The 16,004-nt window shown below is 40.4% G+C and overlaps 1 protein-coding gene across 5 annotated transcripts in view; it reads right to left on the reverse strand.

The window, feature by feature from the left end:
* Window positions 1-1,602: 1,602 nt before the first annotated feature.
* gramd2aa (GRAM domain containing 2Aa) overlaps window positions 1,603-16,004 on the reverse strand; it is a 36,075-nt gene continuing 21,673 nt past the window's right edge. For all 5 annotated transcript variants that reach the window (XM_053634769.1, XM_053634768.1, XM_053634767.1 and 2 more), the window contains 8 exons: window positions 15,318-15,421; window positions 13,952-14,050; window positions 12,062-12,133; window positions 11,879-11,941; window positions 10,831-11,011; window positions 7,947-8,040; window positions 4,748-4,855; window positions 1,603-2,837 (listed from right to left, as the gene is read on the reverse strand). In XM_053634769.1, the coding sequence (XP_053490744.1) occupies window positions 2,834-2,837; window positions 4,748-4,855; window positions 7,947-8,040; window positions 10,831-11,011; window positions 11,879-11,941; window positions 12,062-12,133; window positions 13,952-14,050; window positions 15,318-15,421 (725 nt within the window). In that variant the 3' untranslated portion in view covers window positions 1,603-2,833. The remainder of the gene's footprint in view (window positions 2,838-4,747; window positions 4,856-7,946; window positions 8,041-10,830; window positions 11,012-11,878; window positions 11,942-12,061; window positions 12,134-13,951; window positions 14,051-15,317; window positions 15,422-16,004) is intronic.

Here is a 16,004-nt window from a genome sequence, read left to right on the forward strand (position 1 = left end):
ACCGGACAACATCCCTGGCAGAGTGCTCAGAGGATGTACAGACCAGCTGGTGGATGTTCTCACTGACATCTTCAACATTTCCTGAGCAGCGTTGTCATTCCAACATGCTTCAAAGCCACCACCACTGTCCCAAGAAGTCTTCAGTATCCATCTTCAACGGCATCCCATTGCACTCACACGCATCGTCATGAAGTGCTCCGAGAGGCTTGTCGTGAGGCAGATCAAGACCCTGCTGCCCCTCTCACTGGACCCCCTGCAATTCGCGTATCGTCCCAACCGCTCAACAGACGATGCCATCGCCACCACCCTACATCTGGCCCTCAACCACCTGGACAAGAAGGACACCTACGTTCGAATACTGTTCATAGATTTCAGTTCAGCATTCAACACAATCTTCCTCAGCACATGAATGGAAAGCTGAACCTGCTGGGCTTGAACACCTCCCTCTGCAACTGGGTCCTGGACTTCCTGACTGGGACACCTCAGTCATTCTGGATCAAGAACAGCATCTACAGCACCACCACACTGAGCACCCAGGCCCTCCAGGGATGTGTGCTCAGTCCACTGCTCTTCACTCTGCTGACTCATGACTGTGTAGCAATGCATAGCTCCAATCACATCATCACAACACAACACAACCGTGGTGGGTCTCAACAGCAAGAACGATGAGTCAGCATACAGAGAGGAGGTGCAGTGGCTAACGGACAGGTGCCGAGCCAACAACCTGTCTCTGAATGTGGACAAAACAAAACAGATGGTTGTTGACTTCAGGAGAGCACAGAGCAACCACATTCTGCTCAACATTGATGGCTCCTCCGTGGAGATCATCAAGAGCACCAAATTCCTTGGTGTTCACCTGGCAGAGAACCTCACCTAGTCCCGCAACACCAGCTCCATAACAAAGAAAGCCCAGCAGCGTCTCTACTCTCTGAGAAGGCTGAAAAAGCCCATCTCCCACCTCACATTCTCACCATGTTCTACAGAGGAACTATTGAGAGCATCCTGAGCAGCTGCCTCACTGTCTGGTTCGGAAATTGCACCTCATCGGATCGCAAAACCCTGCAGCGGTCAGTGAGGACAGCTGAGAAGATCATCATTCATGCACTACGGACAATTTGGAAATACAAATCAGCCTAGAGTGCATGTCTTTGGACTGGAGGAGGAAGCCGGAGTACCCGGAGGAAACCTCTGAAGCACAGGGAGAACATGCAATCTCCGTACACAGGACGAGTCCTTATAGCAGATTGCACATCTTTATCAAAGTTGACAACAGATTAAAAGACAGCTGAAGAACTTGTCTGAAAAATATCATTTTTAATGAAAATGTTTTCATTTCATGGCAAACACTGCTTTGCATTAGTTCCTACTTTTCAGTTCACAAAGGTGAGGTTTAAGTATTTGAAGTGAAATCACACTCTGATTACTGCATTCATTACAGTTCATGGCTTTTCTCCTTGTAAATAATAAATATATATATATATATATATATATATATATATATATATATATATATATATATATTTATTTCCTAACAGGTTCGGAAACATTAGCAGCTTCCACTAGTGTGAACATAGTGTGACTTGGAAAATCGGTCAAAATTTTTTATTTAATTAAAAAAGAAAAAAACCCTGATCATCACATTACAGTCTGGAGTACTTAATAATAATAATAATAATAATAATAATAATAATATTTCATGACAGTTACATTAATCCCTTAAAATTCTTTTGTGTCAGATATTCAGAACAGTTTTGGCCATGATATCCACATGGTAGTGCTTCAGTGTGTCATGTGACATTTGAACATATCCTGCTTATTTATATGAAATGCATTCACAGTTTACATAATGTGCAGGTTCAGTGGTTACAGATAAACATATACATATAAACGGGGTTATATTTCCTGCAAAACAGTAAATAGTACTGAAGGAATATTCATTAGAAGGTCGTTTTTCTTGCTACCTGCATAACCTGTAAATATAAAATGTACTGACTTGGTCAGGTGATCCAGCTTCACATTATTGTCGTCTATAAAGTACATAAATAAAAAGATGAGTGCTGTTGCGTTCATGTGCGGTGAGAGTAATGTCTGTCCTGAGTGCAACAGAAATAGGCTACAGCTTGAGGAAATAAATACATCCAGTGTTTGACCTGGTAAACTCCCGTAAAGCATGTCATGTTTTTCAGTAGCGACTGTGAATGAATTATTCAGTAACAATTCAAGCAAAACTGTTGGAAATGTGCAGAAGTACAAAAGTGAAGAAATAGAAAATGAAGTCTGGAGAACATGATAGGTCCGGGGAGTTTAACGGGTTAGAGAGTGTAAGTCATGTTTGCATAATTAAACACGTGTGGTTAGACCTTTAGTTCTTCCTATATTCTCACCTGCAGAATTCCTTAATGACTTTAGACGGCAATCATGATGAGCAATGAAACATGGCTGACTGAACAGCTCATACCTGCCTTCACCCCTCACACTGTGTGCTTGAAGAGGGCAAGGCATGAACGGTGGTCGATCCCAGAAATTATGAGCCGACTAAAGGTCTCGGATGCACGATCAATTTTCCTGCAGGATGTTTCTGCTGTAGTTACTTCAACATTGTTCCTGTTTCAGCAGACCAGCAGGACGTGCTCCTAAGTGCTCATTACATGACCTGCGGTTCACTTCTTCCTCCATCCTCTAGCACTGAAAAACCCGCAGTGCCGCATCCCGTCTTCATTTAGTCCGTCTATGCAAAAATCAGATTATGAAACAGGCCGGTGTCTCCACTTCACTGCAGCGATAAAAAAAAACAGATCCGGCCTGCATCGTGTTCAGGTCAGGACACCCTCGGCTACCTGTACGAATGCAGAATATGTTTGTGAATGTTTCATTTCATTTATTACCATCTTATCAGTCAAGTACGTTTACATGGACGACGATAATCCGATATTAACCCGATTAAGACGATACTCTGATTAAGAAACTAGCATGTAAACAGCGATTTCTGATGACCTTAATCCGCCTAAAGTCATACTCGAAGTAAACACAAATGGAACTAAGACGTGTGGAGTATTCCTGTTTTAGTCGCATTATGGAAGTGCGTTATAGACATGTACACACCGCGATCACACGATTAACGTCGTGTGGGAGTTTTCACCGCATTTTGCGACAGGACACGTTCACACACGGCAGCGCTCAACCGTTTCACGGCAAACGAGAGAGCACGGCTGCATCCCAAATTCGTAAAATTAAAAATGAAACACCCAAAACTGTATACGGTACCATAACGAAGACGAACTGTATGTGGATATGTGAAATTCTGGAGGGAACGTCGGACGGCGTGGCGCGGGGACGTAATGACGTGTGCCGTTAATCCATCTATGTTCTATAACATGTAACACAGGAACATGAAAGGAATATTCTAAAAGCCACTCATGTAAACAACTTAATCACAATATTGTCTTATTCAGAATAAGGTCAATAGTTAGATTACTGCTCTCCATGTAAACGTAGTCAGTGTAACAATATCAAAATCATGGATAGTGTAAGTGTATAAGTGTTACTTATAGCATTATACAAAATGCTGCCAAATTCTTAATTCTGACTTGTCAGACGGTGCTGATTCATTTTCTCTCACAGCAGCTCTGACACTAGTCCATCCATTCATTTTCCACCCTGGAGAATGATCCTGAGGCTATCCCAAGGTGCTCGTGCCACAAGGTGGGGCACACCCTGGACTGGGTGCAAAAGCCGTCGCAGGGCACAATAATATGCTCGTAATACGCATCATTGTTTCTATAGTAACAGCACATTCACAGGGACTTATACTGTACGGCGGATGCTCCTCAATAATCTCAGGCTAATAAGAAACAGATTAAAAATAATCGTTGGAATGAAGGATGTTTATTGAACATTTATGGAAGGAGTCTCCAGTGTTAGCACTTTGTAACAGTCAGTCTTATTAACTTCAAGAGAGAGAAAAAAAAAAAAACAGAAGCTGGTGAGGGAACTGTTTATAGCTGCTATAATGTGAGTGATGACAGGAAGTCACTTACATTACATTTACGGCATTTGGTAGACGCATTACATTTACGGCATTTGGAGTGACTTACATTTATCTCATTTATACAACTGAGCAGTTCAGGGTTAAGTTGGGCCTTGCTCAGGGGTCCAACAGTGGCAGCTTGGCGGTGCTGGGATTTGAAGAAATAAGAGGAATAAAACACTACAAGATGTGCTCTTATTGGAAAATAATCAACTTCTGAGCGGTAACAGAAACTCCGCTTCATACATGTGTTCCGTACGTGAACTATAGAAGATAACCACGATCATGTTTTTCTATTAATTATATTTAGTTCATTTTGATTGATTTATTCTCGTAAATTATAGTTCGCCTTATTCATATTTTGCATCTGATGCATAAAACCACATCTTTACTCTTACATTGCTTCACTTCTCATTTGCGTTAAGTTAAACTCAGCTACATTTCTGCTCACTTCACTTCGCCTGTGTCCCTGCGATTGCCAAGCTTTTGTTCAAAACGAACGACTTCCAGACGCTTTGTGGTTGTCATGCATCCGGGTTTCATGTCAGGATGTTCTCTAATATGCTTTTGGACCTATTGAATGGATCGTTTTTGGTTTTGGCTGCCCTCTTGAATCTTGGAATATCCACAACATGACACAGGGTTTAAATACATTCTTTGGGTATATCAGTTCTGGGTGAATTCTGAATGAAAACAGGACTACGAGGAGGAACGTCTCACCTCTCCTGCAGGGGGAGCGCTACTTGGCTGCTGAGGAACAAGAGCTGCTGTTCCAGACTACACACACGAAACGCCAGGTAACACGAGGACAGAATGAGGAGGATAATTCTGCACAACACAACAGAAGAACAATCGAAGATAAGTAATCTATAAAGATAAAATATCTATATATAAGATTTACATACAAATCAAAGGTTTTGAACACATGAATGCCCCCCGACTCCCCCACATTTTATTATAAAGTACCCAATATTGGTGATTAAATATGAAAAAATATGAAACACGTGCTCCATCAAACCCCTAAATCTTTAATAATCTTGTTTAATAGTGCTTTATAAAAGACAAGCGCACTTGTTTCGTGAAGACTGTAAGTTACTTTAAGCCTTAATTTGTCGTACAGATGATATTAGGCAGCTCTAGTATCAGCCTTAACACAAATACTGCATATAATGTATGCTAATGAGAGTAATCAAGATCAGATTTTTCTAGTTAGATACAAGTCCCCCCCCCCCCCCCCCCCCCCCCCCCCAAAATTTCTTACTTAGATTTTAACTTTCTGGACATTTGACTAAAAAAGTTATACAGTAATGCATCTGCAATACTTCATGCAGATATAGGTCAGGAGCTTCAGTTAATGTTCACATCAAACATAAGAATTACAGAAAAAAAAAAAAACCTCAGTGAGATTGTCATGCTAAAGAGTCTCTAGAGCAGTGGTCACCAACCCTCTTCCATGAGATGTCTCTTCCTGTAGGCTTCATCTCCAACCAATATCTAACATACCTGTTTTAGTTGATCAAGAACTTGTTAAGGCAATGATTAGATGGTCAGGTGGGCACGATTATGGTCGGCGCAAAAGTCTTCAGGAAGGTCTATCTCCAGGAACAGGGTTGGTGATAGATCTATCTATCTATCTATCTATCTATCTATCTGCCTGCCTATCTATCTATCTCTCTATCTATCTGCCTGCCTATCTATCTATATACCTATCTATCGATCTATCTATCTATCTATCTATCTATCTATCTATCTATCTGCCTGCCTATCTATCTATCTATCTATCTATCGATCTGCCTATCTATCTATCTGCCTGCCTATCTGCCTGTCTATCTATCTATCTATCTATCTATTTATCTATCTATCTGCCTGCCTATCTATCTATCTATCTATCTATCTGCCTGCCTATCTATCTATCTCTCTATCTATCTGCCTGCCTATCTATCTATATACCTATCTATCGATCTATCTATCTATCTATCTATCTATCTATCTATCTGCCTGCCTATCTATCTATCTATCTACCTGCCTGCCTATCTATCTATATACCTATCTATCTGCCTGCCTATCTATCTATCTATCTATCTATCTATCTATCTGCCTGCCTATCTATCTATCTATCTACCTGCCTGCCTATCTATCTATATACCTATCTATCTGCCTGCCTATCTATCTATCTATCTATCTATCTATCTATCTATCTGCCTGCCTATCTATCTATCTATCTATCTGCCTGCCTATCTATATACCTATCTACCTATCGATCTATCTATCTATCTGCCTGCCTATCAATCTATTTATCTATCTATCTATCTATATATCTATCTGCCTGCCTATCTATCTATCTATCTATCTGCCTGCCTATCTATCTATCTATCTATCTATCTATCTATCTATCTATCTATCTGCCTGCCTATCTATCTATCTATCTATCTATCTGCCTGCCTATCTATCTATATACCTATCTATCTATCTATCTATCTATCTGCCTATCTATCTATATACCTATCTATCTATCTATCTATCTATCTGCCTATCTATCTATCTATCTATCTATCTATCTGCCTGCCTATCTATCTATATACCTATCTATCTATCTATCTATCTGCCTGCCTATCTATCTATATACCTATCTATCTATCTATCTATCTATCTATCTGCCTATCTATCTATCTATCTATCTGCCTGCCTATCTATCTATATACCTATCTATCTATCTATCTATCTATCTGCCTGCCTATCTATCTATATACCTATCTATCTATCTATCTATCTATCTGCCTATCTATCTATCTATCTATCTATCTGCCTGCCTATCTATCTATATACCTATCTATCTATCTATCTATCTATATACCTATCTATCTATCTATCTATCTATCTGCCTATCTATCTATCTATCTATCTATCTGCCTGCCTATCTATCTATATACCTATCTATCTATCTATCTATCTATCTGCCTGCCTATCTATCTATATACCTATCTATCTATCTATCTATCTATCTGCCTATCTATCTATCTATCTATCTATCTGCCTGCCTATCTATCTATATACCTATCTATCTATCTATCTATCTATATACCTATCTATCTATCTATCTATCTATCTGCCTATCTATCTATCTATCTATCTATCTGCCTGCCTATCTATCTATATACCTATCTATCTATCTATCTATCTATCTGCCTGTCTATCTATCTATCTATCTATCTATCTGTCTGTCTGCTAAATCTTAATACTGTTAACAAAATAAGAGGATTATAAAAATCCCATGTTGTTTTTTATTAAGCACTGTCCTGAATAAGCTATTTCATGTCTTCTGGGAGAAATGTAATTATCTTATTTATCATCTGAAGGGCAGTACTATGTGGGAAAAAAAAGATCTTTAAACAAAACAATGACAATTTACACCGATCATCCTGTTCAAAAGTTTACACCCCCTGGCTCTTAATGTATCGTGTTGCCTTCTTGAGCATCAGTGAATGACAGTGAATCACAGGGTCATGTAGTTAAAAAAAAAAAAATCTAAGATCCATAATCCATAAATAATAACTCACCAGCATACAACTTACCAATGTCCATATCAATACCAATGGCTATAACAGCTTTCAGAGGCATCCTCCAGGTTTTTCCTCTGATAGCTTTGAGTTCACTAATAACCAATTCACACTGTAACTGAGTCAAATCTACAACTACTCCTCTGAGGCCATTAAAAAGTCCTGAGAGGAATGTTACAGAATCTGGCACTTTAAAATAAAGTAAGAAATAACCGTTCGTTTACAAGAAAGCACAACCTCCTATGAGGCGTAATGTGTGATCAGGGATTTGGGAAGTGATTCATATCTGTTAAAATGGACGATGAAGACGGGGGATCATCCTGAGCGGACATAAGGACGAGGAGAAAACGAGCCAAACTCACAGCAGGATGAAGAACTTCAGCAGCTGGTACTCCATCTGGCCCAGTTCTGGTACAGGCTCTGTGAGGAGGATCTTCTCAGACTCTAGAGCTCTCTCTGCACATGCGCACGAACGCACGCATGCACACACACACACACACACGCACGCACACACACACACACACACACACTTTACTTACCAGAAATCAGTAAATCAATCAGTCCACCTATCCATCCTTCCTTCCATCCTTTAATCCATCCTTCCTCTTCTTTCCTGTCTCTTCTCTTCTATTTGATCCTTTCTTCCTTCTTTTCTCCTGTCTCTTTGTCTCTACTCTTCTCTTTGATCCATCCATCCATCCATCCTGCTATCCTTCCTTTCTTTCCTTCTTCCTTCCTTCCTTGTCTCCTGTCTCTCCTCTTTGATCCTTTCTTCCTTACTCTCTCCCGTCTCTCTCTGTATCTACTCTTCTCTTTGATCCTTTTATCCTCCCTTTCTCCCGTCTCTCTCTGTCTCTACTCTTCTCTTTGATCCATCCTTCTTCCTTCCTTCCTTCTTTCTTTCGTTCCTTCTTTCTCCCGTCTCTCTCTGTATCTACTCTTCTCTTTGATCCTTTTATCCTCCCTTTCTCCCATCTCTCTCTGTATTTACTCTTCTCCTTGATCCTTTTATCCTCCCTTTCTCCCGTCTCTCTCTGTCTCTACTCTTCTCTTTGATCCATCCTTCTTCCTTCCTTCCTTCTTTCTTTCGTTCCTTCTTTCTCCCGTCTCTCTCTGTATCTACTCTTCTCTTTGATCCTTTTATCCTCCCTTTCTCCCATCTCTCTCTGTATCTACTCTTCTCTTTGATCCTTTTATCCTCCCTTTCTCCCATCTCTCTCTGTCTCTACTCTTCTCTTTGATCCATCCTTCTTTCTTTCGTTCCTTCTTTCTCCCGTCTCTCTCTCTGTATCTACTCTTCTCTTTGATCCTTTTATCCTCCCTTTCTCCCGTCTCTCTGTTTCTACTCTTCTCTTTGATCCTTTTATCCTCCCTTTCTCCCATCTCTCTCTGTATTTACTCTTCTCCTTGATCCTTTTATCCTCCCTTTCTCCCGTCTCTCTCTGTCTCTACTCTTCTCTTTGATCAATCCTTCTTCCTTTCTTCCTTACTTGCTCCCGTCTCTCTGTCTCTACTCATCTCTCTGATCCATCCTTCTTCCTTCTTTCTTTCGTTCCTTCTTTCTTTCTCTTCTCTCTCTCTGTCTCTGCTCTTCTCTTTGATCCTTTTATCCTTCCTTTCTCCCGTCTCTCTCTGTATCTACTCTTCTCTTTGATCCTTCCTTCCTGAAACTTAAACTGAATTATAAATCTATTTAAAAAAAAATGTCAACTAGAATTTTACTGCAATTTTAATTTAATTTTAAAAGGAAACGTGCCATCTATAATAGAAAAAAAAAATAGAATTTATAATTTAACACAATTAAATTATGGATTTGGATTGAGGAATAAAATGCTCCAGTGGCTCATGATGGGACACATTTGCCTCATACCTTATTATTATTATTATTATTATTATTATTGTTATTATTATTATCATTATTATCATTATTGTTATTATTTAAAGGTCCTGTGATCATAAACCTTTTTTTTTTACCCTGATTTAAATTGCAGCAAGTTTGACAGTCATATATTTCATTTCATAATTCATTTAAATCTAAACTCAATTCATGTGCTCCGTGACCAAGACGTATTATTACAGCATTAGTTCCACGCCTCACATATCGGTGAACAATTCTATTTCATATTTCTCAGGATGCTGAAATCCCTCTGTAATCCCATATTGCATAAGGACTGGACTCAGTGCATGCTGGGGATTTATAAATCCAGACGTATGACTGATGACTGAATTAATCAGCTCTGAACAGAATAAATGTGCATTTATTAGTACACCCTACTGAGCAATCATTCAAATTTATACCATGTTACAATGCCATTAGATTTTATGTCAATATTTTAGTGATGGTGTAATAAACACGGAAGCTTGGATACAGATGTTTGGGCTTTTAGACATTAGTTCCCCCCCCCCCCCCCCAAACCTTTCAAACATCACACCCCTTTCTGCATCTGGATAAAAATAGAGACTCTTTTTGCATAAACTCTGACTTGTTCTCCTCGAAATTTTCATACAGATGTCACAACAGTAGTTCTCTGTGTATGGGCCTCATACATATCAAGAAGAGAATCTTTCCGTGAAGCTTGAAGATGACGGCATTCGAATAATTCACTCAAACTGTAAACATGCTTTCCAACTCTGTGCATTTTTGCCTGATGACCGTTTCACCTACACTTGGCACTGAAAGTCATTTGCAGCTGATTTGTAGTTTGTGGTTCGCTGTATACACGGGGTATTTATAATAATTGAAAGTATTTGGAATGTGTTTTGACACAAAGACAAAGAAAGCAGGTTAATTCTAGCTGGCAAATTATTTAGACTCCATTAAAAAACATTATTTCTGATTACTTGAAAAAATATTGCACTTTAGAGCACTTTTTCAGGCAATATATATATATATATATATATATATATTAAATACAATAAAAAGGGCAAATGTTTTGAGGGCTGATTCAGCTAAATACTGCTTCAGCAACTGTGTTTCAGCAAACCTGCCCTGAGGCAATACAAACGAGCTGCATGTCTGATCATCCCTCGATTGCCGGTGTTGTGTTCCCGACTGACAGTCTTATAAAATTGAAGAACGTTCTATAAAACAATACACAAACTGCTATTGCAGAGATGTTAACACGCCCCACTTCCCCACTAACCCTGCAAAATGAAAGACTCACAGCCTTGATTAGATTTGCTGTGTATTAAATATCCTCAAAATCATATTGTGTGTGTGTGTGTGTGTGTTTGGTTGTTGCTCACCCTGGAGAGGCTCACTGGGCTGAAACGACGTGTCTACAGCACTCAGGTTGCTGGTGGAGTTTCCCAGTAGATCAGGCAGGGACGAAGAGACGGACGCCACCGACGGCTTCCTCCGCCACTTCAGCACCGGAGTGAACTCATCAGCGGCCACTGGGTACTCATCAGGGACGGGGAATTCTTCCTACACACACACAGGAGAATGTTGGTTACCTGAAACAGGTTTCATTTTCGTCACCACAAGCTCATGAAACCACAGCAGCTTCATCATCAACGAAAAAGAATGATAACGTGCGATAAACCCGTTTGACGCCTAAACTCATAAATCTATAAACTATTATTTATATATTAATGACCGAGATCATGATTACACCACAGCCATGCTGAATGCTCGATCCTGATTGCTCAGAAGGTGTTGCTTAATTTTCTATAACAGCACGCTGTAATTCGAATCACAGGTTAATATTATATTAATGTTAATAGAATAACTTGCTCCTTATCGTTTCCATAGAAACAGCTTACACATGAACTTGTATGGCGACCATTCTATCGCAGGCAGATTTTTCAAAACACGTAATCGTCGATATGGTGCGTAGAGACATTTATTTATCACGGAAGGTAAGGAGTCTCCAGTGTCAGCACTAAAATGGGAAAATCTTCAAGATGGAGGACTTTTCTCTTTTTTTTTGCGTGGTGAGGAAACCACCACGTAGTGAGGACAGGAACTAACTTGTTGCGTGGACATTCCACAACATTAATTGTAACTATAAACAGATAAAACGTACAATGTAATTAATAATAATAATAATAATAATAATAATAATTAGCTATTAAACTGCTGTGGTGTAAGAGGAATAAAACCCTACATGCAGGACGTGCTGTTATAGAAGGACAGTCAACTTTACACTGCTCCGTTGTTGATCATTTCCCCATAAAAGCATGCTCCGTTGTGTTTTATTCCTTACTCGTCGGGATTTTAGACGTTATCACGCTACCCTGGCTGAGATTAGAAAGAAAAGCGAGAAGCGCTGGCGCTGGTATGAAGGCTCACCAGAGATAAAGATGTCGGCTGCTCCATGTACTGCTTGAAGCTGAGGCTCTTCTTGCCATTGACCTGTATCACAAATGTTTAAAGGCCAAACAAACAAACCAGACGTTATTTACTGTACACCAGACATCTTCTGCACTACTAAACATTCAGCACTGAACACAGGAGAAGTGTGTGTTCTCTCACCTGTAGGTGTGTGCAGATCTGCCTGAGCACATCATACACACTGTCTCTGGACAGCAGAGACACAAACACATACTGAAAGAGAAGGAAAAAGACCAAAACAGTGTCAAAAAACAACACACACACACTTATTTGTATTAAATAAATGTGTTTTTTTATTATTATTATTACTTGATTGCACAGCCATGTGTATGAAAAGTGCTCTATAAATAACGTAGTTATTATTATTATTATTATTATTATTATTATTATTATGATTTCTAGTTTATAAACTATTATAATAACAACACATTTTATTTTACAGAGCGCCTTTAAAAGCAGCTTCTCACAGCGCTGTACACAAAAATCAAAAATAAAAGTAAACAACAACAAGCAAATGCTAGTTTAAAAACGTATGTCTTGAGTTCAGCTTTTAAAATGTCAAAGGTCTGAGCTTCCCTAAGTTCGAGAGGAAGAGAGTTGCAAAGGGTACGAACATAGACAGAAAAGGCCCCGTCACCCATAGATCTTAAGCGGGTTTGTGGAACTGTGAGGAGCGCAGTCTGCGATTTGGGGTGTAAGGAATTAATAAAGCTGATAAGTACTGAGGAGCCAAGCCATGTAATGCCTTGTATGTCAACATCATGACCTTAAAATCGACACGGAACCTGACCGGGAGCCAGTGCAAGGACTCAGAACAGGAGTAATTTGATTGTATTTCCTGGTTCCAGTCAGGATCCTGGCGCAGAGTTTTATACATATTGGAGCTTATTAAGTGTGGATTTAGAAACTCCGGCTAAAAAGGCGTTAATCACGACGAATGAGTTAATCAGTTTTTCAGCTACAGAGAAATTTAGCACAGGATGCAATCTTGCTATATTTCTGAGGCTTTAACAGTGCTCTGTACAAAAGAATCAAATGTAAGACCGGTATAAAAAAACTTCGAGTCTCCAAAACAGAGCCATCAACAAACAGAGACAGTGGACCACTTTGAGCATTTGATGACGGGAACCTATAAGCATAACTTCGGTTTTCCCGCTATTCAGGCACACAGAAAGTTATTGTTCATCCACGTTTTTATCTCAGAAACACATTCAGAAAGACAACAAACATCAAGGTTTTCACCAGATTTTGAGTGAATGTAGATTCGGGTATCGTCAGCGTAGAAGTGATAACGGAGGCCGAGCGATCGCAGCAGATGCCCAAGCGGAGATAGATAAATATTGAAAAGTAAAGGGCCTAAAACTGAACCCTGAGGAACACCAGTGAGTACAGAGCTAGTGTCAGACCTGTACACACCCATAGAAATAAACTGGGAACGGTCAGTAAAATAGGATTTAAACCAGTTTAAAACTGTCCGCGACACACCAAAAACACTTTCAAGGTGAGTAAAAGTAAAAAAGTAAAAGACCATGAGCCACAGTATCGAAAGCAGCTCTAAGAGCAAGAAGGATGAGAATGGAAATAGCTCCAGAATCAGAAGTCATCAACAAGTCATTGGTAACTTTGACCAACGCCGTTTCAGTGCTGTGAAATTTACGAAAACCTGACTGAAGGGGTTCAGAGAGGTTATTAATTGTAAGATGATTAGACAATTGGGAGGCAACAACACGCTCAAGTGCTACTACTACTACTATTAATAATAATAAATTATGTGCCACCAGTGTTGGACATCAACTTCACTACAACTTATTTTTGTTGTCTTTCTGTATTCTGTATTTTAAAACTTAAAACTAAACTAAGTTAAAACTCAGCTACAATCATCTTACTTGTCACTTAACTGTCTAAAAGAATCAATTAAGAGAAAAACACAAAAGTGTCTTTGGAAATGTACATACATTTACTGAAAAGCTCTTTAAATGGTACAGATTTGAATGTAGAGATTTATTTAAACACACACACACACACACACACCTTTTGACTGCTGTCTGTGGTGATGGCCAGGCCATTGGGGACGAGGCCCGCTGTCTTATGTTTCTTTACCAGCCTCACAGACACTACGGGGATGCACACCTGCACACAGAGAGACAGAATGAGTGAGAGATAGGAAAGAAAGAAACACACAGAGAGAGAGAGAGAGAGAGAGAGAGAGAGAGACAGAGAGAGAGCGACAGAGAGAGAAACAGGGAGAGAGCGACTGAGAGAGACAGGAGACAGAGAGAGAGACACAGGCAGACAGCAGACAGAAATATGAGACAAAGTCAGAAACAGAGACAGAGAGGCAGGCAGGAGACAAAGACAGGAGACGGACAGAGATAGAATAAGACAGCGAGAGACCGGATACAGCAAGAGAAACAGAGCGAGAGAGACAGAGAGAGACAGGAAGAGAGAGACAGAGAAAGAGACAGAGAGAGATAGACAGAGAGAGAGAGGGAGAGAAGCAGAGAGAGAGACAGGGAGAGAGAGAGAGCAAGAGAGAGAGAGATAGGGAGAGAGAGAGACAGGGAGAGAGAAACAGAGAGACAGGGAGAGGGAGAGAGACAGGGAGAGAGAAACAGAGAGACAGGGAGAGAGAGGAGACAGAGAGAGAGAGAGACAGGGAGAGAGAGAGAGAGAGACAGGGAGAGAGAGAGAGAGAGAAAGGGAGAGAGAGAGAGAGACAGGGAGAGAGAGAGAGAGAAAGAGAGAGACAGGGAGAGAGAGAGAGGGAGGGAGAGAGAGAGAGAGAGAGAGAGAGACAGGGAGAGAGAGAGAGAGAGAAAGGGAGAGAGAGAGACAGGGAGAGAGAGAGAGAGAGAGAGGGAGAGAGAGAGACAGGGAGAGAGAGAGAGACAGGGAGAGAGAGAGAGAGAGACAGGGAGAGAGAGAGAGAGAGAGAGAGAGAGAGACAGGGAGAGAGAGAGAGAGAGAGAGAGACAGGGAGAGAGAGAGAGAGAGAGTAGACAGGAGTGTACTATATGGATCAGGTTACGGTTTGTGAATGTGATAAAGGATCTCAGTGGAACTCCCACTCGTCCTCACCTCACGTTACTCAGAGGAAAAACCCGGAACAGACAGTTTCACGTGTTCAGTGAAACGTAATTGTGGGTAAAGAGCTCGATGTGCAACACAAAAGAGGCGTCTCACTTTACCGTGTTTAATACAGCACAACAAGCAGCTACGGCCCAGAGCCGGGATTAAAGCACAGCACAGCTCTGTGTTTAAAGTGTCATAACAACTAAAACACAATACTGCATTGTCATCATGTGCGACTCGGTGTGTGCAAGGTGTTTATCGTGGTTGCTCCGAAAAAATTCGGGGGTTAAGATGGCAGGGTTGAACAGCTTTTGCTTCTGCTCACCTTAATGTCCTTCCCAAAGAGATTTGCGTAGAAACACAGCCAGTTTCGGGAGATGTAGAGTCGGCCTTGTAGCAGGATGTCTCGCAGCAGAGCACAGGAGTACACTACCATACACACACATATAGAAAGAGAGAGAGAGAGAGAGAGAGAGAGAGAGATTTGCCAGTAAAGCTTGCTGAATTGAACTGAAATGAAAGAGAAGCGGGTCGTGATGAAAAGCGAAACAAGCAACAGTCAGAAAAACCTCCTGAAGCATATAAAAACCTGCTTGATTTCAAAACCTCAGATCTAACACGCTGATATAGTTACAGATTTATCTACAACCGAACAGTATGAAGCTCGAGGCTCCAGCTCCATTCCCGTGTGACCGTGACCTGTTTTTGTGTAGGTAGTCTGTATTTTCTAAACAACTCAAGTTTTACGTCCAAAAAAAAAAAAAGTGCAATGGATAAAGGAAATTCAAACATATTATAATAATTAGTCATGTACTGTATAAACACTGACTTTTCTCATCCTATGCTGTATAATAGCGTGTGTGGCGGCCTGGGAAAACCCGTCACATGGTGAAACTGACCCTATAAAGTTCGAGTATTTAGAAGTCTGGTTACTCCTAAAAAATACGAGAACAGAACAAAATCACATTTAAAGACACCTCTGAAAGACACCCAGCCTACCTCCATATCGCAC

This window comes from Ictalurus furcatus, chromosome 10 (genome assembly GCF_023375685.1).
Source record: "Ictalurus furcatus strain D&B chromosome 10, Billie_1.0, whole genome shotgun sequence".
Lineage (NCBI taxonomy): Eukaryota > Metazoa > Chordata > Actinopteri > Siluriformes > Ictaluridae > Ictalurus > Ictalurus furcatus.